Source organism: Panthera tigris, chromosome B1, assembly GCF_018350195.1.
Source record: "Panthera tigris isolate Pti1 chromosome B1, P.tigris_Pti1_mat1.1, whole genome shotgun sequence".
Lineage (NCBI taxonomy): Eukaryota > Metazoa > Chordata > Mammalia > Carnivora > Felidae > Panthera > Panthera tigris.
Window position 1 is genome coordinate 147,163,961 of NC_056663.1, and position 26,921 is coordinate 147,190,881.

General features: G+C 34.4%; 1 protein-coding gene across 2 annotated transcripts in view; it reads right to left on the reverse strand.

Moving 5' to 3' along the window:
• Window positions 1-1,211: 1,211 nt before the first annotated feature.
• The window catches only part of DCK (deoxycytidine kinase), a 45,202-nt gene continuing 19,492 nt past the window's right edge, over window positions 1,212-26,921 (reverse strand). Inside the window, exons 3-10 of one of the 2 annotated variants that reach the window (XR_006216957.1) lie at window positions 21,355-21,548; window positions 19,838-19,985; window positions 18,063-18,178; window positions 17,191-17,281; window positions 15,048-15,170; window positions 6,604-6,706; window positions 1,519-1,570; window positions 1,212-1,293 (exon numbers count right to left, since the gene is read on the reverse strand). Coding sequence is in view for 1 of the 2 variants with exons in the window: in XM_007086927.3 (XP_007086989.1) it covers window positions 15,144-15,170; window positions 17,191-17,281; window positions 18,063-18,178; window positions 19,838-19,985; window positions 21,355-21,548 (576 nt within the window). In the remaining variant the exon portion in view is untranslated. Of the gene's footprint in view, window positions 1,294-1,518; window positions 1,571-6,603; window positions 6,707-13,973; window positions 15,171-17,190; window positions 17,282-18,062; window positions 18,179-19,837; window positions 19,986-21,354; window positions 21,549-26,921 lie in introns of those variants that run through there. The other variant, XM_007086927.3, reaches the window with a different exon arrangement.

Below are 26,921 nucleotides of genomic sequence, written 5' to 3' on the forward strand. Positions count from 1 at the left end.
TGTATATACATACACATATATATACACATATACATATGTGCACATATATACATGTATATATATAATAAATATAAATTATAAATCAGTGATATATATACATATACCACTGATTTATAATTTCAGATTTAGAGGGTGCCTGGTGGTGGTTCAGTTGATTAAGCATTGAACTCATGATTTCAGCTCAGGTCATAATCTCTGGTTCTTGAGTTTGAGCCCTGCGACCGGCCGTGTGCTGACAGTGCAGAGCCTGCTTGGGATTCTCTCTCTCCCTCTGCCCCTCCCCTGTGCGCGTGCATACTCTCTGTCTTTCAAAATAAATAAACTTTAAAAAATAATAATTTCAAATTTAAATTTCAATTTTTTTTCAACGTTTTTTTATTTTTTTTTAATTTTTTTTATTTATTTATTTTTGGGACAGAGAGAGACAGAGCATGAACGGGGGAGGGGCAGAGAGAGAGGGAGACACAGAATCGGAAACAGGCTCCAGGCTCTGAGCCATCAGCCCAGAGCCTGACGCGGGGCTCGAACTCATGGACCGCGAGATCGTGACCTGGCTGAAGTCGGACGCTTAACCGACTGCGCCACCCAGGCGCCCCAGTAATTTCAAATTTAAATAGAGCAATATATCCACAGCTTTTCCTACTAGGCAAACTTGTTTTACATTACCACTAAGACTAACCTTGCAATATAAGTTTTCCTCAAATTCTTTTAGAAATGGAGGAAAATAGTCAACTTTGGAACAGCTATAAGAAAATGAATTTCATCTTAAATGTGCAGTTATATAAATTAAAATGGCCTGCAATAGGCCCAGTTTTCAATCAATTTTCTTATAGTTTTATTAAAAGTTACACATATATTTAAAATGCCAATATAATACAAAACATTCATTAAGCACTTAACATTTCTTAATCCATTTAATAAAATTCTTCAGTTATAGGAAAAGGATAATTTAACAATCAAAGAAAAGTTTAACAGTTACAGGAAAATTAGTGTAGAAACTATAAAACAATACAGTCCAGAGAAAAACTATAGAAAGTATAGATAAAATAGATTACATTTTATTACCTATAAAATGCTGACACGCATGCTCATTTAAAACTGATCCATGGGTATTATATTATGTCCCTTTATTCATGTAAATGGAAAATTTGATCTCTCTATTTACCTTCCATTTAGTTAGCTTTCAAATTCATTTTAGTATGTTAATCTTAAAGTCTGTCATTTCCAGGATTGTTTTTGTGCTTCTTTCCTTGGCATTCATATTGTTTCCCTTTCTTTTCCAAGAATTTTATTCTAAAAAGCACATAAAAATGTGTGAGCAAATACATATGTGTGTGTGTACATGCACAGTATTTGCATCTTTTTCTAAATTACTATTTTTCTTGACAATATAAATCAAATCAGGACAGAAGGTTCATCCCTTCCTCACCCCCCATTAAGGCAAAAAGGTGGAAATAAATGTCTTTTGTACTGCATAAGCCCATCTCATTAAATGAAAACTCTTAGTGTTTTACTTACAGCTAATGTCCTTCAAACTGCTTTGTGGTGTATGTTTTTTCAGCAATGACGTCTGGAAAATCAAAGAAATTCAGTTTTCTACCTTTTAAGCTTCTTATATCTCTCTGAATGATGCAGGCTCAAGAGTTGCCAAATGAGATGGGCAAAGGCAGCCAAACAGGGCTTCCTAGCCAACCTAAAAATAGCAGGTGGTGGTGGGCAGATATACCATTTCTCTCTTGCTCTTTTTCTTCTTTTCCCTAAAGCTAGGTACCATAAATACGGCTTATTCAATATTAAAACAGTACAAAGAGAACTATATTCTCTCTTGTCCTAATCTCTAAACATGTGGTCAGTTAGGAAAATTTGCACATTTTGCTAAGGAAGATGAGAAAGTCAGGGCAAAGCTATATTCTGTATTTCTTACAGGAAGGTTTCCTTGCATACCCAACTTCCATTTGTTCTGAAAGTAAATCAGACCATAACTTCTGGAATCAAGAATTGCCTTTGCCTGTTGGAGCACTTTGAATAGTAACTATTAACATGTGTACGTTTTATAGTTTAAAAAGTCTTGTCACTGATTTTATGTTATTGGCTCCTTACAACAAGCTTATGCTTTGGAAAGGTTCTAGCATTACAATTTGAAAAATGAGACAACTGAGGCTCACAGAAGTTGTAGCTTGCCCAAAACTATCCAGATTAAAAAAAAAAAAAAAAAAAAAAGTAGATCTTCTGTTTTTCGATTCTACTTTTGTGACACACACACACACACACACACACACACATAAACACACCTCCCTAAAGATTCCAACATAATGAAATTTAAGGTTTTAACTTGTAAAGTTTCACACATATGTATGTACATATATATATTATAAAATTGATATGTATATCAATTATGGGGAAAAAGTTTTCCTTGGATTAGCGGTCCTTTACAATTCAAAAGTTTAAAAAATATGAAAATATGAATTTACTAATGATATTAAGCATAAAATGATTTCTTTAAAGAAATTCATTTTTGGGGCGCCTGGGTGGCGCAGTCGGTTAAGCGTCCGACTTCAGCCAGGTCACGATCTCACGGTCCGTGAGTTCGAGCCCCGCGTCAGGCTCTGGGCTGATGGCTCCGAGCCTGGAGCCTGTTTCCGATTCTGTGTCTCCCTCTCTCTCTGCCCCTCCCCCGTTCATGCTCTGTCTCTCTCTGTCCCAAAAATAAATAAATAAATAAATAAAAACAAAAAACAAAAAAAAAACATTGAAAAAAAGAAATTCATTTTTTAACTTATTATCACTTGTGCTTGCTTCAGCAGCACATATACAAAAGTATTATCATTTAACAAAAGAAATAAAATAAGGAGTTATGGGCATTTAAGTTTTGTTTGTTGAAGATGGGAGAAAAGAGCCTAGAAGGAAATACTAACGTGTGAGTTGGTTATCTCTCAGTGGTAAGATTACAAAGGCTTTTTTCTTCTCCTATTTTCTGCACATTTCAAATTTCATATAAGCAAGAAATTATGGTCGTAATTGCATTTTCCTCTTTTCTTTTAAGTTTATTTGAGAGAAGAGTGTGTGCAGGGGAGGGGAAGAGAGAGAGAATCCCAAATGGGCTCCACTCTGTCAGTGTGAGCCTGATGTGGGGGTTCCATCCCACCAACCACGAGATCGTGACCTGAGCTGAAACCAAAGAGCTGGCCGCTTAACTGACTGAGCCACTGAGGCTCCCCATTAATCGCATTTTCAAAAATAATTTAGACATAAAAAATTTTCTACAATATAAGGGAAAAAAGCAGGACACAAGATTGAATTTACAATACGATCTCAATTTGGTTTTAAAAAAATGTGGTTTTCTTGGTAGATTCAAGTAGCTAAAGCTGGAAGGTAACAGTTTGCTAGGATAGTGTTACCTCTGAGAGGATCCAAGAATTATCTTCTTTTTAAAAAAAATTTTTTTAAACATTTTATTTATTTTTGAGAGAGAGAGAGAGAGATTGTGAACAAGGGAGAGGGAGAGAGAGAGAGAGAGAGAGAGAGAGACACACACACAGAATTCTAAGCAGGCTCTGGGCTCTGAGCTGTCAGCACAGAGCCTGATGTAGGGCTTGAACCCACAAACTCAAGATCATGACCTGAGCCAAAGTCGGATACTCAACCAACTGAGCCACCCATGCCCCTAAGAATTATCTTATTTGAACATCTGTGCAATCTGCAAATTATTCTAACAAGCATATTGTACTTTTATAAAGAATAGGACAATGTTTAGGTTTATTGTCATTTAATTTCCAATGGAAATTAAGTGGAAGTAAAAAAAAAAAAAAATCATCCCAAATTATAAATCAGCAGAAAAATATTAGTATACCCAAATTGTAATTTATAAAACTTTCAGCTTTATGTCCATTAAGTTAGGTACAGGTATCTGTCACTAAACATAAAAGATGAGGGTCAATATATTTTGTCAACAACCAAATCTTTAAAAAACTCTGAATGAGGGGCACCTGGGTGGGTTGAGCATCCAATTTCAGCTCAGGTGGCGATCTCACCGCTCAAGTTCAAATTGTGCATTGGGTGCTCTGTTATCACCAGAGCCTGCTTTGGATCATCTGTCCCCTCTCTCTCTGCACCTTCCTTGTTCATGCGCTCTCTCTCTCTCAAAAAAAATTAACATAAACAAACAAACCTGGTTACATTTTCAATATGGAATTCAGGATTTAGAGTCTGAATGTAAACAAAAGCCCTCTAAAGATCACAAATATGTACAAATATAGAAATTAGGTCTATGTATATACATGTGCACACACATGAGAATGTATACACAGTGGATGGGTGTAAGGAAGTGGAATTTCTAGTAGACTGTACTTTTTTCTTTATAATTTTCTAGATTGTTTAATTTTCCATACTAAACACTGCTCTAGGACCCATGAAGTTAGGAATGCTCCTTTCTCTCCTTTTCATTGATTACTTTGTTTGCAATAAAATAGCAACTGCAGAAGACCAATAGAGATGAAAGGTTTCATTCACTTTCTTTTCAGTCCCTATTTAATAATATCAATTATTACCTTGGTATTACCTGCACTGTTCCACCAAAGATGGCATTCATAAACTGTCTGAATAGTACTGAGGTCCTGACCAGGTAAGAAACCAATGCAGGATTTTTGCCTGCAGCCTACAACCATGCCCTTGTAGGAACAACTGGGTGACAGTTTGGGTGGGATGGGGAATAGTTTTTATCACTAACCCAGGGAAGAAATATTAGACTCATAACACTAACCATAATATTCTTTTATTCAAATAAGAGAAGAGTAATAGGCTTCTCACTTCTACAAAAATAAAAGAACAAGGGCAATTTCAAACAGACTTTAAAGATAATTTATACATACTGAGAGTTCTTTTTTGCAACCCATGTTCTAGTAAGGAGTACAAAGATCTGTATGTACTTTGTTTAAAAACAATGCATAAAAGCATAAGCTATTAATCTCATCTACTTCCCAAGAGAAGGAAGGTCTCTTGGTGTTAGAGGAGTATCAAGTATCATTTCCCCTGAGAGTTTTCCATAACAAACATTTATGGTTTTTATAACCTGAATACAATAAAGCTACTTGTATATTTTAAAATATACTTTTATATTTTAAAATATACTTTTAAAAGTAAAAGAAAAATATCAAGAATGTAGGTAGCAATCTATCTCCTTTATGTACCTTCCAACTTCCTCAAGGGGGAAAGTAATTCCTTTTCAAAAAAATTTTTTTTAAATGTTTATTTATTTATTTTGAGAGAGAGCACGTAAGAGAGCAGGGGAGGGCCAGAGTGAGGGGGAGAGAATCCCACTTGTCAGCACAGAGCCTGACAGGAGGCCCAATCCCACCAATCATGAGATAATGAAATGAGCCCAAATCAAAACTCAGACACTTAACAGACTGAGACACCCAAGTGCCCCCAAAATATATATCCTCTTTTGTTATTAGTATTTTTTTTATTTTTTATTTTTAGTAAAACCAATTCCTAACAACTTAAGAATGTAGGAGATTAATAAAATATTTTCAGAATGATGAATTTAATATTAAATGAAGTGCCTAAGTTTTAATTTTTATACCAAAGACATTCTCTGGAGAGTCTCAACCACCACTCCAATCCCACTCACCAGAGGTAACCACAATGAATGGTTTGGTGAATCTCTCTCTACACAAACATATACCATACATACATACCATATACCGTAAAACCTTGGATTATGAATAACTTGTTCTGAGAGTGTCCCACAAGACGAGCAAACATTTCTAATAAATTTTAACTTGATAAACAAGCAACATCTTGCAATACAAGTAGTACGTGATGCCAAATGTCATAAGATCACAACCGAGCCAATGGTTCTTGAAATTCGCTTTGATATACGAGTGCTTTGGATTACAAGCATGTTTCCAAAACTAATCAGGCTCACAAACCAAAGTTTTACTGTATATATGTATATGTATGTATAGAGGCATATAGAGATACATACTATCTATAGTAATTGATGGATATAGATCTATCTCTATATCTATCTGTCTATCCATCTATGGAGAGAGAAAGGGGATCACACTGTAACTATTCCACTTAAAAATATATAGTGGATAGGGGAGCCTGGGTGGCTCAGTCAGTTGAGCATGGAACTCTTGATTTTGCCTGAGGTAATGATCTCACAATTCATGAGTTTGAGCCTTGTGTCAGGCTCTACACTGACAGCATGGAGCCTGCTTGGGATTCTCTCTCTTTGCCTCTCCCCTGTTTGTGTGTTCTCTCTCAAAATAAACATACACACACACACACACACACACACACACACACACATATATCCATATGTATATACATACATATACAATTTCATATACAATGGATATCCTACCATAGTTCCACCTTATTCATTCTTCTGTAATAACTCCACAAACTTACCAATTTTCCAGATGCTTTCAGCCACCAAAACACTGAATGAAAAGAAATAACAGTACTAATAGTAATAGCTAACATTTATTGAGAATTGTTCTAAATACTTCACATATACTACACATTAAAATTGCACAACTTTACAGATACATACTATTACTTATGTCCTTCTTATAGGAAATTAAAATATATTACCTGTCCAAGGTTATAATGACTTTCCCAAAATTAGTAAGTTTAAGGGCCAGGAATTGAAGCAGCAATTTGTCTTAGGAGCCTGTGTTCTTCACCAATACTGACTCTGTGATGTTAAAAATATTAAAAATAAATTCTTACTTAACAATGACTGACTGTTGGTATGTATCAGATGTAAAGATAATAGAACACAGTGTTTTGGTGTTTTAAAAACTATACCAGAACCTTCTATACTTAGTAGTGCCTTCAAAGTAATCATACCAAGAGGTTATATATTCAGTTTAGAATCTGCCATTAGTCAAAACATTTGAATTAGTTAAAAACATACAAATTTGCTTTACATATATTTCATAGACTGAAAAAGGAAAGAGATCTAAGTGTCTTACTATTACCTTCTTTTATGGCTCAAAGAGGCTTTTTCCCAGTTTTACCAGCCTTTTAATTCACTAAACTGTCACTAAATGATTTATGGTCATGAAAAAACAAAAAACAAAAAAAACTATATAGTCACAGAAAAGATCCTGAATCACATTTTTGAAATCTATGACTCAGACTCTAAACTCAGATCCAAGAGTGTTATGAATAATGGCAGAATCTTTGAAATAAATAGTCTCTCAAGGTAACTATTCTGAAGAGGACAATACTCTGTTGCCTGTTTAAGGTCAAATCTGTTAGAAGCTGGTTACCATACTCAACAGATTTATTTCATTCACTAATTCAGCAACCAGTTCATGTCAGCCATTAGCAAAATAATAACTTATGCCCATACTGGCTATTCTGTTCCCGAGCCAGATTTGCTAACTAGTATTCTAAGCGCCGTATAACATAACAAGATAGCATTGCTGTACCAAGTGGAGCATTAATTGTTTTATAACATTAGCCAATTTCCTAATTTACTCTTTTAACATAAAGTGATTCCATTCTAGCTGACCGTAACAGCAAGGACAAAATGGCAGTTTTAGGAGATGCTTTACCTTTGAATGAAACTTACTAGTTTTGAACAAGGGATGGCAGTAAAAACAGTGCATACGTACGTATATAGATATATTCAACACCGCCAAAGCACCCTCACTACCAACATTTTGAAGTGATGCCAATTAACATTTAAAGGTGTTATGTCTCAGAAGATGGGTCAAAGATCAGGTTTCGACTACTTCTGTTACCCAATCACTTTCTTGACAGTAGTTTTGTTAAGAAAATCTTTTTTCTTGAAAAAATAGTCATCTTATTTAAGCTTCGTGTAGTTCCACAGAATAGTAAAAATAAATGTAAGCTTCTTTGTATACACAATTGCTAAATAAATGGTAAACAATTTTGCAAGACAGCCCTTAATATGACGTCTAATTAGTAAATATTAGAATATTAAATTCCCTGTCAACCTGTTAAGCATAATTATCCAACCATAAAAAACAACTGGTATTCCTCAATCGAATACTTGGAGAAGCAGCTGGAAGCTGTATAGCGGACTTTCTTAGAGTAAAATATTTCTAAAAGCATTGCCTTTTGATTGCCTATATTTAATCTAGCAGCTCATTTTCTTTCCCCGACCCCTCTGTATTTGAACATGTAAAATCTCACTCAATTAAGTATTTATTAATCAATTAATGCTTTTCTCTGGCAATAGAAAAGACCTCTCATGAGCTCCTGTCTTATTCCAACCACTCACCATAAAAATAATTTTGCTTGGATTACAGCCAGAGCAGAGGTAATAATCAAGTATATAATGACCTCATGTGGCAAATGACGATAACTACTGATTTAACTATGAAATAATTATGGGCTTAAACTACTTTTGCTATAGAATTTTCAGTTTTCAAATTGTTATTTGAAATGGGCATTAAATACTGCCTAGAATTAAGGAAGAAAAGAAAAATGACCTTACATACAAAGAGCAGAAGTTTAAAAAAAAATAAATAAAAGGAGAGGTAAAAATAGAGTCACTATTGACTAAAATAAAATGAACCTACATGGTAGAGTCAAAATATTTGGGTCTTTGTTTCAGCTTTAATTTTTGTGGGATCTTGAGAAATCCCTTAGGCTTTGACATCTGTGAAATGGTGTTAAATTCTGTCTACTAGAAACTTGTAAGGCTAAAAGATGGTTATATGAAAGGATTTGATAATATCTTGTATTCATATGGTGCTTTTATCTTACTTATGGTACTTACTATTCTACATATAAAACATTTTTAAGCTCATCTGAAAACTAAACCAAAAACGAAAGTACTGTTACCTAGTTTTACTTCTAATTGTCACCTCTTATTCTAGTGCAGTGGACATTGATTGGTGTAGTACTTATCATATTCTATGCACAGAACTAATATTAAATAAATTCAAGGAATAGCCATATTGCTAATAACTTCCTTGAGAATGGTCTTAATTCTTAAAAATAAAAAATGCTTCAATATTTATCAATTTAAAATTTGCCAAAGCAGAATTTGGTGTTATTTTGCGAAATCTGAACCAAATCCACAACCTCTTTGATGGAATATGTTCTGAGAACATCAATATCACATTAAGAATTTATAACTCAATAAACATACAATTATAGAGCTGCAGTCACAATAATCTAAAAAATGGTGGGAGAAAGGGAGTAGGTAAAATTTATTCAAATTCAAATTACATACCTATCCTTCACTTAATGTCTTTATTCCTGAAAGCACCTCACTAAGTAAAAAGCTTTAAATGAAAACTTTTCCCATTCATTTTAATAGGACCCATTATATTATATACCAAGATACCAAAAAAGCATCGATGAAAAATAACAAGTTTATAAGCAATAAGTAAATGGACTGTACATAAAATATATTGTAAAAACGGTTTATTGTACGTGCCAGGTGGAAAATTTGATAGTGGGGGGTGGTTAGTAGAGAAGAATAAAGGAATCATTCTTTGGAATCTAAATTATACTTTCTGTACCATTTCCCTCCACCAATTTTCCACACTTTTGGGGACTAATTTAATGGTTATCTTGCATTCAAACTGCACTTAAAATTAAGTTATAACAACAACAACAACAACAACAAAAACACCCTTCAGGGAACTTCAAAACACATGGAAATACCATCTGAACATAACAGAGTCTTACAAGATGCAACCTCTTCATTCTTCTCCTTTGACATGCTTATGCAGAGCAAAATAACCTGACACATAATTCACATGTATTCAAAGTGATAATCTCTGTATAGAAAGTGTTAAGTAAATTAGTATGTTTTTGTCTGAGACAGGAATGTTTAAATATTGATTTTTATTGCATACTTGTTTAGTGTGTTTTGGAGTATGAGTTTGAGTAGGGCAAGTCTTCGCACCCAAAGAGAGAAAAGAGTGATTCTCTATAAAATGACATAACTTTCCAAGAGATATTATGGCAAAAAGTTATTAACTGAACAGTTCTTATGTGGCGGGGTGGGGGGGGAGTGGAGACTGTATTTGGCATTACTAATCTCAGTACTTTTTATAATTAATGACAATATTCCAAGGAACTACACAGAATAAGGAAGAAATTATATCAACCTTGCCTTCATTTCTCAATATTAAACTATCTAACTGATGATGAGAAAAAATTTCATTGTAGAAATACATACTTGAAAGAAAAAAAACCTTATTAGGGTTAGCCTTAAAAAGCCTCCAAAGTATTATTAAACCTAAGTAGCTCAGGCCTCTAGGAAACACAAAATTATACAACTTCAAGACTTACTATAAAGCTAATCGAAACAGTATGGTATTGGCAAAAGAACAAACAGATCAATGTATACACAATCAAGTGATCTTCAACAAAGGAGCAAAGGCAATATGATGAAGCAAAGATTATCTTTTCAACAAATGATGTTGGAACAACTGTATATCCACATACAAAAAAAAAAAAAAAAGAAAAAAGGAATCTAGACTCTGACCATACACCCTTCACTAAAATTAACTCAAAATGGATCATAGACCGAAATGTAAAATGCATAGTTCTAAAACTCATAGAAGATAACACAGGAGAAACCCTAAATGACCTTGGGTATGGCAATGACTATTTAGAAGCAATACAAGATATAATCCATAAAAGGGGTGCCTCGTGGCTCAGTGGGTTAAGCATCTGACTCTTAGTTTTGGCTCAGGTCATGATCTCACGGTTCTTGAGTTCAAGCCCCCCATCAGGCTCTGCACTGACAGTGTGGAGCCTGCTTGGGATTCTCTCTCTCTCCCTCTCGCTGCCCTTCCTCTGCTCACATTGTCACCGTCTCTCTCAAAATAAAAAAGATAAATTTTTTTTAAAAACTTAAAAAAAAAAGAAAAATAGTAATCTTTAGGAGAAATAATAAGCTGGACTTCATTAAAATTAAAAATTTCTGCTCTGTGAAAAACAATGTCAAGAGAGTAAGCTAAATCACAGACTGGGAGAAAATATTTGCAAAAGGCACATTTGATAAAGAAGTGTTATCAATAGTATACAAAGAACTCTTAAAACTCAATAAGAAAATGAACCCAATTAAAAATGGGCGAAAGACCTTAACAGACATCTCACCAAAGATATACAGATGGCAAATAAACATATGAAAAGATGGTTAACATCATGTCATAATGACATTGCAAATTAAAACAAGACATAACCATATACCTATTAGAATGCAAAAATCCAAACCACTGACAACACCAAGTACTGACAGGGCTGTGAGACAACAGATCACATTCATTACTGGTAGGACAGCAAAATGATACAACTATTTTGGTGGACAGTTACCAAGTTTCTTAAAAACCTAAACATACTCTTACCATACAATCCAGCAATTGCACTGGTTGGTATTTACCCAAGTGAACTGAAAACCTATGTCTATACAAAAATCTACACACAGGGGCACCTAGGTGGCTTAGTTGGTTAAGCCTCTGACTCTGGCTCAGGTCATGATCTTGCGGTTTGTGGGTTTGAGCCCCGCGTTGGGCTCTGAGCTAACAGCTGGAGCCTGGAGCCTGCTTCAGATTCTGTATCTCCTCTCTCTGACCCTTCCCTGCTTGCACTCCGTCTCTCAAAAATAAACACACATTTTAAAAAATCTAGATGTCTGTAGCAGCTTTATTCATAACTGCCAAAACTTGGAAGTAACCAAAATGTCTGTCAGCAGGAGAGTGGATAAACTATGGTACATTGAGACAATGGATTATTCAGTGCACCCACCTCCAAAAAAAACCCCCCAAAACAAGCTATATGAAGGCATGGAAAGAAGCCATGGAGGAAACTAAAGGCAAATTGCTAAGTGAAAGAAGCCAATCTGAAAATGCTACATACTGAATACTTCCAATCATATGACCCTCTCAAAAAGGCAAAACAATGGAGACAAAAAGATTAGTGGTAGCCAGAGGTTGGATGGGGTGATGAACAGAGCACAGATTTTTGGGGGCAGTAAAACTATTTTTGTATGATACTACAGTGGTGAATATATGTCATTATTCATTTGTCAAAACACACAAATGTACAACACTGAGTAAACCTGAATGTAAACAATGGACTTTGACTGATAATGTGTCAATGTAAGTTCATTGATTAAAACAAATGTACCACTCTGGTGGGGGATGTTGATAGTGGAAAAGGCTGTACAAATATGGGAGCAATGAGTATATGGGAACTCTACTTTATACTTAATTTTCTTGTGAACCTAAAACTGCTCTAACAAATAAAGTCTATTAAAAAGTTTAAAAAAAAAAAAAAAGGATAAGACTGGTAAAATCCAAAGTCTGTAGTCTAATTTAGCATTTTCTGGAGGTAATAAAATTTGTATCTCTATATAAAAAAATGCTTTGGGATGATTTGTCCCTTAAAATATGACAGACCTATTTTCTAGGGGGCTCAGTATACAGTGCTTAAAGTTTCAGACACAGATGAGAATATCCTGAATGAGGGAATGTCTTGTACAATTAAAATTACCTTCTTAGAAGAGTAAAGTATAAAAAGTAGTACATGCACTCTGATGAAACATGAAATGAAACGGGAAATAGGATCCAAGAGATAATACAGACCACTAGGCTCAACACTCTTGTACCCACTCAATGGCACAGCTTTTATTTTGAATCATAACAAATAAATTTTTTAAGCTTTTTTTTTCAATTCTACAGATATAGTCATTAAGTTAAACATTTCTAGAGGTTACTAAAAATCTCTAAATTATGTCTAAAGCAGAACAATGTAATATATATAAACCTTTGTTACCTTTTTATATTCATAATATTTTCTTCAAAAGTAGAATTTTTAAAAGATGTAATCATTTCAATGAGTATAGCTCCATCACAGTTCATGAGATTGTATTTATTTATTATGCTAATATTTAAACAAATTCATTTGTATCAAACACAAACAAAAAATACCCATACAACATCATGAGACAATTTCAATATTCATGAAGAATATAGGATTTGAAATAAAGTGTCCCTTACAAAGATCAGTGCATCTAGACTGTTTAACCTACAAAATCATCATCTTAGACTATCAAAAAAAACCAAAACAAAACAAAAATGACATTTTAAAAAGGAAAATGATAGTTTCAAAGGCAAAGTGTCTCTTCCACTCATTTCAAAAACAGAGCTTTTCTAAAATCTAAGTAGAAAGGTTAAAAACATAGAAAAAACACTGCACCTTAACTGAACAAACTTGAAAAAACATTTTATCTCTAGACCTAAAATGAAACCATGCAGATTTTTAAAAATTACAACTATTCTACCTCCTTGTCTTCCTAATGTCTTTCCTAATATATATTTAACAAAAATGATAATGCTTTCAAAATATAGAACATATAAAGCAAGACCATTATTATCAGTAATTTAAAGGAAGAGAAAAAAAATCTAAGTTATAACCCTACAGAGAAGCACAGCAAACTGTGAAGTAAAGAATGATCATGATGTTCTCAAAGCAGAAATGTTGTGACTTTCATTTAAACTTTAAAAGAGCAGGCTGCTGGGGTACCTGGCTGGATCATTTGGAAGAGCATGCAACTCTCGATCTTGGGGTCGTGAGTTTGAGATGAATGTTGGGTATAGAGATTACTAGAAAAAAATAAATAAAAACTTAAAAAAAATAAATTAAATAAAACAGTAGGCTACCTAATTAATCCAGACAGTAAGGAAAGCAGGATAGGGCAAGAAGTAAGAGCTGGACAAAAGAGGAGCACCTGGGTGGCTGCTGGTTGAGCATCCTATTTTGATTTAGGTTAACATTATGATTTCAGGGTTCATGAGATCGAGACCCACATGGGACTCTGGGCTGACAGCATGGAGTCTGCTTGGGATTCTCTTTCTCTCCCTCTGTCTCTGCCCCTTCACTGCTCATACTTATACTAGCTTTCTCTCTCTCAAAATAAACACTGGGGGGGAAAAAACCCTACCATGTGACAAGCTATTTTCTTAAAAAAAAAAAAAAAAAAAAGAGCTGGACAAAAGAGACTACACCGCTAAGAAGATAATCTACCTTGTGTCTCTTTTGACTTCTTACCACATGTAAAGTTAAAGAAAAACTAGTTCCCATTACAGGGGACATTCCCAGTACAGGGTCAATAAAAAATAAAATGGAAAAACATCCCTTGCTATGTTCCACTAACGTTTTACCTATGAAAATGGGAAGAAATTTAGGGAAAACTATACTTTCACCTCAAATAAGTTAAAGACAGTTATATTTTAAACCAATCTTTTAACTATAAGACGAATATCCCATTCTAAAAAGAATGGTCTGAGAAGACAGAAAGTAGGTAGCTACTAAGCTCCATATAAATTGAACCTTTATACTCATTTATCTTTTAATTACAGAAACATTTTAAGTTATCATTTCCTCTTTAATCCTCTAAAATCCCATGCAAAAAGATGAATGAAGCCTCACCCATACCACAGATGTAGAAATAAAAGCAGAAAAAAGATTAAATGACTTATAAGCTAGGCTTCACCATTACAAAATGGGAACAAAGTCTGACCTGCTCCTTTGTTAATGTGTTAGAGGCCCATTAATAAATATCAATGAAGTGATTAAATACTAAGCTGGTATTATCTTCCACATAAATTAAAAGGAAGGGAACACATGTGATCAAAAGTATTTAAAACTTCATAATCCTTTTTTAGGGATTCTTTAAATTCCACTTTTCACCTTTAAAAGGTACACTAATTTACACAGGACACCTTACCATTTACTATGTAACATTAAAGTTCTCAGTTAAGACACTGGTCACCAGTGAAATAAGAAGCACCAGGAAAAGAAAAAGAAAAAAAAAGCCAACCTGCTGAAGGGAAAGGTAGAAGGAGGCTGGATCCTTTATGATGTAATTTAGCCAGCACTTACTCTGGAAACACCTACCTCCAGACTTCTGTCGTGAGAGATAATTAAATGTCTTTATTTTTGTAAAGCAAAAAAGAAAAGAAACTACTCGTAAGCTTTTATATAGAATTCATCAAAACAATTATTTTTTTCTTGAAACAAAAATGGTAAAAAACCTGGGTTTTCTAGAGATTTGTATGAATATGGAACGACAAAGATACACAAAGCTGAAGTATCTGGAATCATTTGGCTGCCTGTAGTCTTCAGCAAAATCACAAAGTGCTCAAAAATTCTTTGACCTGAAGGGAGGAAATAAATATTAGTATAATTCCTTGACAAATTTGAAATATCTAATATTCATCCCTATTTTATAGTACATAACAGTTGAAGACCCCAACTGTATAAGTAACTCTATCACAAAGATACAGCGTTTATTTTCAAAGAAATATTACTAAATACTTCAGTAGTAAAAGATAAATGACTTAAAATGTCATTACAGGAGTTATTTATATCTAAGATTAATATAATTCTTTAACAGCCATAACACAAATTTCATAATCTCCTTATAATAACATAGACCAATGACATGCAGCTTTAGCACCAAAAATATTAGTAATCGTGATGGTTTAAACAACTCTGAAAGGTCCAGACATGCAAAGTTTGTAATTTTTCAGAAGCACAAATTTGAATCATATTTACAATCTGTAATATTAATATGTAAGGAAGGGTCATGTACATTGTGAACGTAACCAACTGCCCAACATCACAATGCAACAAGATTCTGTTCTCTACAAATTCTAGATGACACAGTAATTCTTCTGAAGAAACAAAGATTCTGCCTTAAACACTGTGGAATATATAGAACTGTCGAATCAATATGTTGTAAACCTAAACTATATATAACATACTATGTCAGTTATGTATTTCAATAAGGAAAAAGAGAAAGCCAACTACTAGCATTATTAATGAAAGTAAAAGTAAACAGTAACATTTAAAGGTGATTCTTAGTCAAAACACAAAAGTGTTAGATAAAGAAGCTGTCCTATAGATCCACTCTGAAGGCAATGGCCGGTTTAATTTTCATTTATTTTAATAGTATCATAAATGAATTGTATCCTATATTTTTAACATCATTAATGGTATAAAGAGGTCATTTGAATTTTCCAAATATGCTTTACTTTATATCATGGGAAAAGCAACTACATGCTACAGAGTAGTTAAATAATAAATGTTGACATTTTCAAAATTCTTGAGATATAGCCTTTATGAATGTCAGGTTCCTGTTAAAGTAAATATATATTTTGTGAAGGAGAAAAAAAATCAAATTTCTCTCAAAACTAAACAAAGTAGGGGCGCCTGGGTGGCTCAGTCGGTTAAGCACCCAACTTCGGCTCAGGTCATGATCTCACAGTCCGTGAGTTCAAGCCCTGCATCGGGCTCTATGCTGACAGCTCGGAGCCTGAAGCCTGCTTCAGATTCTATGTCTCCCTCTCTCTGACCCTTCCCCATTCATGCTCTGTCTCTCTCTGTCTCAAAAATAAATAAACATTAAAAAAAATTTTTTTAAAAACTAAACAAAGCAAAAAACTGTGGCTTCTTTAGACCTTGGATCATCACCAAGTTAATTAACATGGATAATGGGATCTTTATTATATGATTCCCATTATTATTCCCCCTCAAGTGTACATCAATAGGTTTTCTCCCACTCCCTTTATCATTACAAGCAACACTCATTAATAGAATATAGTCAACTCCCAAATATGTGGAGGATAGATTAACTATGAATACGACAATGATTCAATGATCAGGCATGCCAATTTATCACTGACAAGGTCCCACATAAAAGTCAAAACTAAAAATTCTTTAATCTGAAGACTTGAGCTAATATAAAAATGGATAAAATCCATATCCTACAACTTCAAGTATCTTCCATACTGAATTTAGTTGAAAAAGATAAATTTTATTTCACAAGTAGTTTGTTATGAAAGTACCTAAAGATTGGTGATACAGAGAAGAGGAGAAGAAAAGGAAACAAAGCAGAGAAGGGGATGAGCAAGAACTTTTGTTAATGTGATCATCCCTGTATTAGAGATAAAGGACCAAAGGATAAAAGAATCTCCTTATTTTAGCTAAGGTCACAAAGCTAGAATTTGACGTTAGGATTAGAGTCTAAAGTCTAAATCCATCTGAAGCTCTTAACTGTCTCTTACTGTAACGTTACATATTCTTTTCTGTTAGAAAGTTGTTTTCTCACAAGTTACAACACTTTTCTAGACAAGACAAAACAAATGTTAGTGTAGAGTCTTTGTACAAATCTACCTTTTCAACTAGACTGTCGTGTTTGTCTTTAAAGTCTTCATTAATATCCAGTGTTAAGATGGGGATTTCTTGTAGAAAATCAAAGTCGGTTCTGTTTTTTAAAAAGAGAGAGATGAACAAAATAATTAGAAAAAACAATAAATAAAAGAGAAACACTAAAAACTCTTATGGCATCTCTGGAAAATCAAAATGTTGTCAGTCATTTTATATTAAAATCATCCTGTCAGTAATTTATCTGGTAGCCCCTTCTTTTTCACCTTGATTTACTACTAAATAATAATATTAATAATATCTAAAAATCTCAGGTATAAAATATATAAAGCTAGGGCTTGTGACATGTAATTCTTCTCAAAAACTAAAATCATACCATAACGTAGGAATGTTTGCATTTTAAAGATGTGAAAACTAAAGACCAGGGAGGTCAGTCTGGGGCTCAGAGACTGCCTAAGGTTGCACACTAGTAAGTCTGGATTTGAACCAAGATCTGACTAAGGACAATGAAGTCCATGCTCTTAACAACTGTGCTATACTACTACCTAAGCCTTGATCTAAAAAATAAATTTAAAGTATCTTATCTTAAATTCTCTCTGAAAGACAGTACCTAAATAATACACACAGATATATTCCTACTTTACCACTTAAATTCCATATATTATGCTGTCAATAACACTGGGGGAGATTAACTACAAAAACTTTAAGGAAACAGAATCTCATTACAATAAAAAGAATCAAAATTCACACCTAATTCTGGGAGATCCTAAAATACTAACTTAAAAGAAAAAGGGCTAAAAATGAAAACTTGTACATGTTTTAGATTAAGATTTGTTAAAGATCTTTGAAATGGATAGTAAGTGAGAATAAGGAGGTCTTACTTCAGGGTTCTATGCAGGAGCCAGCTCTCATGCTTTTCGTGAAGCTTCTCTAAATACTCAAGAGGAATGCCTTGTTCTTCATTTCTTCCCCGTAAATATATTCTATTCAAGCATTTCTAAAAGCAAGCAATAAGAAAGGGGTGGGGGGGCAAAGAACAATTATTCTTGTCTGCTGTCATTAAAGTTTTCTTCTCTAGTGTCTCTTTAGTTATGCTAGCCAGCATCTCCATTTATTCCTTCTAGAAAGTTGAAATACTTCATTTTTCCCCTCCTTGTGCTTTTCAATCATTTGGTGGCTATAAACCAAGTAGTACGATCAGAACAAGTCTATAAACTTATGGGATCCATACTTGAAAAATACTGTATAAAATAAGTTTGGTAAAAAGTTCAATATATAAAATGTGTTTCAAAATCTATTATAAATCCTCTTTTCAAGTACTTAGTTGATCTTCCAATCAAAAGACAGTATAAATAACACTGATGAAAACAGCTTTGTGTTAGACTTTAAGACATTGACTATATCTTATAGCATTCTTTATGTTCTTCAACATTTGCGCTTGCTATATTCGTAACTAAAAACAAAAAAAATTCTTTTCAAAAATAAAAGTGAATTTCAAAATTACTGCTAAATTCTGGCTTTCTTGAATTTAAAAAGAACAAAATCATCACTTGGAATCAGAAACCTAGTTTCTTTGAAAATTCCGATTCAATAGCCACACAGTATCCTTTCAGACTAGAAGTCATGAAATTTATATTCATCAGAGCCTACTTTGTAGCTTAGGGAAGACACAGGAATAAAAAACAGCAAAACTGAAATGCAAGCACCAAAACCAGAAATGTGTTAATAAACGTAAGCTCTTATTTAGGTTAGCTTTATGAAGGGCATCCACTTAGTCTTCCTGGACTCATGACATAATTTCATATAAAAACAAGAATAGCTATATTACAAACTATCATGAAAGGCACATTTTCAAGTAAGCTCCCTTAAGTGAAAATGGCAATGGTCCTCTAAGTCTCTTCTCACTTGAAGCTGCTACTACCTACCCATTCCAAGCCATGAACTATAAAGGATTTCTTAAAATGGACCTCCATCAACTTTGTTAATTCATTCACAAATATTTACTGAGCTCCCACTACGTACCCAGGCCCTATTCTAGGCATTGGAAATTCAGTAGTAATTAAACACTCAAAGTTTCACACCAAGAAGCCTAAACTCTAGCAGTTACTTGAGCAAAATTTTTATTTATTTTTTTTTAATTAATTTTTTTTTTTAACATTTTATTTATTTTTGAGACAGAGAGAGACAGAGCATGAACGGGGAAGGGGCAGAGAGAGAGGGAGACACAGAATCAGAAGCAGGCTCCAGACTGAGCCATCAGCCCAGAGCCTGACGCGGGGCTCGAACTCACGGACCGCGAGATCGTAACTTGAGCTGAAGTCGGACGTTTAACCGACTGAGCCACCCAGGTGCCCCTTGAGCAAAATTTTTAATCTAGCTGTGATAGATAAGAGCCCTTCCAAAAGTCAGGAAGGAATAAAGAAGAAAATGGAGAAAGCACAGAGAAAAGGGCCTAAAAGAGCAACTTGCCAATGTGGGCTTCTACTTTGCTGAGGAAAAGAGAATGCCTCTCTCTACAGTTATGAATTTCTAATTTGCATGTGGGGAGTAGAGCAGGGAGTGGAGCTAAACTAAATTGCCTTCACTGCACACCACTAAAAGGACTTCTAAATATTACTTTAAATTGTCAATGGAGTAAACAAATTTTAAGTCTCACCTCTGGTGTGGCTCGAAGATAAATGATTCCATCCAGTTCAAGGCTTTGACCAAACTGGTGATTCATCCAGTCATGCCAGTCTTGATAAATTGTCCACTCTGTTTCATTCATGCAGTCAGATTCATACAAATTAGATGCAAAAACATACCTGAAAGAGAGTCTACATCAACACATAATTCCTTTCCAAAAACACAAAGAAATAGAAAGGAGATCTACTAACTGGACATGGAACATTCTCCCAAAATCCATGGCAAATAATAACTTAGCAGGAAAAAAAAATAGAGTATCTCCAACTATAAGAAATATGTTCTTGGACAGCAGTTCTCAAAAATATAGTGTAAGAATGCCTGGTAGTCCCCAAGACCTTTCCAGAAGTTCTGTGAGAGGCCAGATTACTTTATACACTAGACTTCAACCAAAAGAACATAGTATACAGATAGAGAAGGCTTTAATGAGAATCTAGCTGTCTTTTATTAAGTTAGATATTAAAGAGATTTGTAAAAATGTAAAACAATCCTCTTCTATCTAATGTTTTTGTTTTGAAAAATACAATTTTACAAGTATGTTATTTACACTAATACGTAATGGGCTTAGTACTACTAATTTTAAATAAATAAGTGTCCTTTATATTTCTCAACATTAATTTCTAATAACATAAATATCAATAAGACACAAAGCTCTTTGGGCTCTTTAATAATTATTAAGAATAGAAAGGGATCCTGGGGTGCCTGGGTGGTTCAGTCGGTTAAGTGTCCAACTCTTGATTTTGGCTCAGGTTGTGACCTCATGGTTAGTGAATGTGAGCCCAGTGTAGCCTGCTTGAGATTCCCTCTCTCCCTCTCTCTCTGTCCCTCCCCCACTCCTCCCCTCCTGTGTGCTCACGTGTGGGCGCACTCTCCCTCTCTCAAAAATAAATAAATAAGAAAGAAAGAAAGAAAGAAAGAAAGAAAGAAAGAAAGAAAGAAAGAAAGAGAAGGAGGGAGGGAGGCAGGGAGGGAGGAAGGAAGGAAGGAAGGAAGGAAAGAAGGAAGGAAGGAAAGAAGGAAGGAAGGAAGAAAGGAAGGAAGGAAGAAAGAAAGAAAAAAAAAGAGAACGGAAACGGGTCCAGAGACCAAAAGTTTGAGAACCGTTGTCTTAGCCAACACTCTAGCTTAAAAGAATCTTTGCATAAACAAGGTAACTCTAAGGCTCCCTTAGAGATTTTTGATCTGGCTCAAGATGCAGTCTAGAATATAGATCCAGATTTAACCAGAGTAGATGAGAATTTTAAGAGCATTAGAGGAAAAAAACCTTCTCTGCAAATTTGAATGAAATGGCTATCATATTCCCTAAAGCTTCCATGGAAGCTATAATTATTAATACTAGTACTTCCCTAATGTCATGATTACCAAATTGCTGAAGGTAATTTTTCTCCTCAACACAGCCTCTCTTATTACTTTGATTACCAGGAAACAGAAAAAAAAAGTCAATTCCAAGCCACGATTCCAAAATGATAAGTGCAAGTTATTTATATATACCTATCACTATATATAGATCGTTCAAAAAATAATACAGGTTTCTCTGCATCTTTGAGCTTGCCATTGAGACAGGCAAGCTGGGCTCGTATTCGACTGAGGCAGGCATATGACTGGAAGGTAAAAGACCATCGTTCAGGTTTCTCATACATCATTTGAAGAACATTCCCACCACTTTTCTGAGACGGTGTCAGTTCCTATTTTGAATGTGAAAAAAGAAACAAAAAACAAAATTAATGATCAATAGAGCTATTTAAATTTTTTAAAAAGCTCAAAAAGAGAAGTTAGATAAATAAATGCATCATGATTAGCAAAAGCAAGATGATTAAGTCCTCTTCCTCCTACTCTTTCCCATTTTATTTTTCAGTTTGCCTGAGGTCTAGAAGGCTAGCTTAACCATCAGTTCCTTAGAGCTCTTCCACAAGAAGTCACAAACTAATGGCCTATGGAAGAAAATATTTGTTTGGTCCAAATGGGACTTTTAAAAAATTTGAATTAGTTGTCAATATTTAAAAGCTAAATATAAGTTCACATAATATATCTGGATTTGTGACTTCTTTTTAAAAATGTGAAAACCACCAACAGCATTTTTTTACAGAACTAGAACAAACAATCCTAAAATTTAAATGGAACCACAAAAGACCCTGAATAGCCAAAGCAATCATGAGATAGAAAAACAAAGCTGTAAGTATTTGCCTGTGTTGCCTTAGCCCTCTGGCCAATTTAGTAGTCTGTAAATTTTAGCAAGCACCTTTAGCTGAGTGATCAATTAACTAAAACTTTCTTGGGGCGCCTGGGTGGCGCAGTCGGTTAAGCGTCCGACTTCAGCCAGGTCACGATCTCGCGGTCCGTGAGTTCGAGCCCCGCGTCAGGCTCTGGGCTGATGGCTCGGAGCCTGGAGCCTGTTTCCGATTCTGTGTCTCCCTCTCTCTCTGCCCCTCCCCCGTTCATGCTCTGTCTCTCTCTGTCCCAAAAATAAATAAAAAACGTTGAAAAAGATTAAAAAAAAAAAAAAAACTTTCTTGGTATATCTATAGATCGTGTATTGTTTCCTAGAAAAACCCTGAAGGAAACTCTCTCGTACAACCTCTCTCCCCACTGCCCCAGGCATTGTGATAACATCTGTAGCTGGCACCACTGAATCTGCATGCATGCAACCAAGAAGTATTACAGATCATTGTGCTCCCCTTTCACTGATTAACTGCCCTAAAGTTCCTTTAAAAATCTTTGGGTCAGGTAGAAACCTCAGAATTGGTTTTTGGACAAGGGTCCACCGTCTCCCCAGGTGGTGGGCCGCCTGAATAAAGCTCATATTCCTTTCCAACCAAAACTCGTCTCTTGAGCATTGGCTTTTTGTGCAACAAGCATCTGAACTTGGGTTTTTCAGTAACAGTATCACAATCCCACACTTCAAGGTATACTACAAAGCTGTAGTAATCAAAACAGTATGGTAGTGGCACAAGAACAGATATACACATCAATGGAACAGAACAGAGAGCCCAGAAATGACCCCATGTTTATACGGTCAATTAATCTATGGCAAAGGAGGCAAGAATATACAATGGAGAAAAGGCCATCTCTTCAGTAAATCGTGTTGTAGAAACTGGACAGCTACATGTAAATGAATGAAACTGGACCACTTTCTAACACCATACACAAAAATAAACTCAAAATGGATTAAAGCCCTAAATGTGAGATCAGAAACCATAAAACTACCTAAAAGAGAACACAGGCAGTAATTTCTCTGACATCAGCCACAGCAACATTTTCTGAGATACATTTCCAAAGGCAAGGGAAACAAAAGCAAAAATAAACTATTGGGACTACACCAAAATAAAAAGAAAGCAAAGGAAACCATCAATGAAACAAAAAGACAACCTACTGAAAGATATTTGCAATGATATTTGAAGATATGTGCAAATGATACATCCATCTGATAAGGGGTTAGTACCCAAAATATATAAAGAACTCATACAACTCAACAACAAAAAAGAATCTGATCAAAAAATAGACAAAGGACCTAAATAGACATTTTTCCAAAGAAGACAGACAGATGGCCAAAAGACACATGAGAAGATGCTCAACATCACTAATCATCAGGGAAATATAAATCAAAACCACAAGCAGATATCACCTTACACCTATTGGAATGGCTAAAATAAAGAAACAATTACAAGGATGCCTGGGTGGCTCAGTTGGTTGAGCATCTGACTCTTGATTTCAGCTCAGGATTTTGGCTGAGGTCATGATCCCAGGGTCATGGGATTGAGCCCTCTGTTGGGCTCCACACTGACCATGAAGCCTGCTTAAGATTCTCTCTCTCTGGAGGAAAAAAAAAAAAAAAAGGAAAAAAAGACAATAACAAGTGGATGAGGATGTGGAGAAAAGGGAATCCTTGTATACTATATAGATGGGAACGTAAATTGGTATCACCGTTGTGGAAAACAGCAGGGAGGTTCTTCAAAAACTTAAAAATAGAATTACCATATGACCCAGTAATTCTACTACTGGGCATTTACTAAAAGAAAACAAAAATACTGATTCAAAATGATACATGCATCCTTCTGTTTACTGCAGCATTATTTACAATAGCCAAGGTATGAAAACAACCTAAGTGTCCATGAACAGATGAATGGATAAGGAAAATGTGATGTGTGTATATATACATGTATGTGTACACACATATAAAAAAAGTATATATATATACACACAAATGTATATGTACAGTGGAATATTACACAGCTAAAAAAAAGGATGAGACTGCCATTTGTGACAATACACATGGACCTAGACGGTATCATGTTAAATGAAATAAATCAGAGAAAGATGATTTATATTTATATGATTTCACTCATATGTGGAATCAGGAAAAAAAAAAATTTAAAAAAACCAAAAAGCAGAATCAGACCTAAAAATGCAGAGAACAAAATGATGGTTGCCAGAGGGAAGGAGGACCAGGGACGGGCAAAATAGATGAAGGGGAGTGGGAAGTACAGGTTTCCAGTTATGGAATGAGTAAGTCATGGGAATAAAAGGCACAGCAGAGGGAATATAGTCAATGATACTGTAATAGCACTGTATGGTGACAGACAGTAGTACACTTGTGGTGAGTGTGGTATAAGATATATATTTGTGGAATCACTATCCATACAACTGAAATTAATGTAACATTAAATTTTTAATGTGGAAACCAAGCAATACTGTGCCTGTATTTTATCTCACTAAAAATCACCTGGGGCCAATCACACATGCTTCCATTAAGCGGGACATATGCTCTCCAGTTTATCAGCCCCTGCCATTCTCTGTTTATCAGCCCCTGCCAATCTCACAGCAGGCCTGATTTATTTGTTCAGTTACCTGGTCCCTTTAGGTATTTTAGGCCCCAATCTTCTAATAAAACAGAACAGGTCCTCCCTAAAATTTTGTGATTTAATAACCACATTGTTAGAACCAATATTTTCAGTGTTAAGAAAAAAATGTATAATAAAAAATAAAGTAAAATCTCTGTAATCTTACATTTGAATTTGAAATAGCATCCAGAACTCATGAATTATTCTCCTTCCTATAAAATATAATTTCCCTAGCTCTGTCCACCAAAAGGCCTATCAATAATGACAACCTTGTAGGAATGAATATAAATGTCACCCGGATTATGATATCTAAATACCATTTCCCACTGAAAGGAACTAGGGTCACATTCCTTATTCGTGTCTGGAGAAATAAATGTATAAGATGAGCTTAACACATCTTGTTCCAGGAAATAAGTAAACGATCAAAATCTCCTGAGGCTGTGCCAAAGGCAAGAGAGCCAACGTCAAAGGGCTTCAATTTGTCAAAAGATAGGACAACTATGAATTCCAAAAGGAATGATGAAGGAAGGGAAGGCAAAAACTGTAAATTCAAATCTAAAGAAAACCAGAAAACAAAAACCCAAACTCTCTAATCATCTTTGGAAGTTGCTAGGGTACCAATTAATTATTCTGGAAATTTGCACATAAAGAGGAAAAAATATCAAAAATTTTATTCTGGCCCTTTCTATACAAATGTTATTTCAGGTTAATGAAAGAGTAGATGAAAGAACAGGTCTTCTTTACTGAAGAATCCCAGCTAACAGGCTTGATTATTAGAATATCATCTTTTGCAACACCAAATGATATACTGGATTAGGGCAACAATTAGCAACAGATCCTAAAATCATTAGAGAAAAGCTAATATGAAATTTTATGGTGTATGAATTAGGCTAACAAAACCTGAAAAGACTGATTGATTTTACCATCACAAAAGACATCCTCCTGGTGGAATGTGAAAGAAAATACACATAGTCACCTAAGAAATTTAGCCAAAAAAGAACTAAAACCAAATATAATCAAGGCTCTACAGATCTAACTACAAATTCACAGGAAATATAGAGATTGAGAAACATGTTAAACTATGCCACAGAGATGCACTCAGCCAAGACCAGAAAAAGGGAAACTGTACAAGGACAAATGACCCAATTTCTTCAACTAATAAACTACAAAGAAAAAAGAGGAAGAGGAACCAACAGATTACAATTTAAAAGGCATATCAACCAAATGTAACATGTAACAAGTGTAACCTTGACTCTTGATATTAATAAACTGTAAAAAAACTATGAGACAATAGAGAACTATGAACACAAACTGGATGTAATGACACAGTGGAATTACTAATCTTTTAGATGCAGTTTTTTTCAAGAAATCTTTTTATCTAGAGTTTCTTCTGAGTCTTTCATTTCTACAGATGTATATATTATCTAGAACAGAGGTTCTCAAGGTGTGGTAGGGGAATGCCTAAGAAGTCCCTGAGATCCTTGCAGGGGTCTACAAGAAAACAAAAAACAATTTTATTTTGTTTATTTAAAAAAATTTGTTTAATGTTTATTCATTTATGAGAGAGAGTGGGAGTGGGGGTGAGGGTGGGAGACACAGAATCGGAAGCAGGCTCCAGGCTCTGAGCTGTCAGCACAGAGTCCCATGCAGGGCTCGAACTCACAAACTATGAGATCATGACCTGAGCTGAAGTTGGACACTTAACCGACTGAGCCACCCAAGCGCCCTGGAAAAAAAACTATTTTAATAACAAATATACCTTATTCCATTCTCATTCTCTCATGAATGTATAATTTTCCAGTAGCTATATAACATGTGATAAAATTGCAATAGTCTAAATGTAAAAGCAGATATAAGAATTCTGGTTTGCTATTAAGTCGGGCATTAAAGACATATACAAAATGTAAAACAATGCCACTTTTATCACTAAATTTTTTTTTTTGGAAAATAGTTATGTTACATATGTTAACATGTAATGGGTTTAGTACTATGGTTTTTATTTTTTTTTCAGTACTGTGGTTTTTAAATGAATTAACTGATAAATTTTTAAGTGTTTCAAGTTATATTTTTAATATGGTAAATACTGATAGACCTACTTAAAAGTCTTTGGTTCCTCAATAATCATTACATATATATATATGTATATATTTATATATATACATATATATATGTATATATTTATATATATACATATATATATGTATATATTTACATATATAT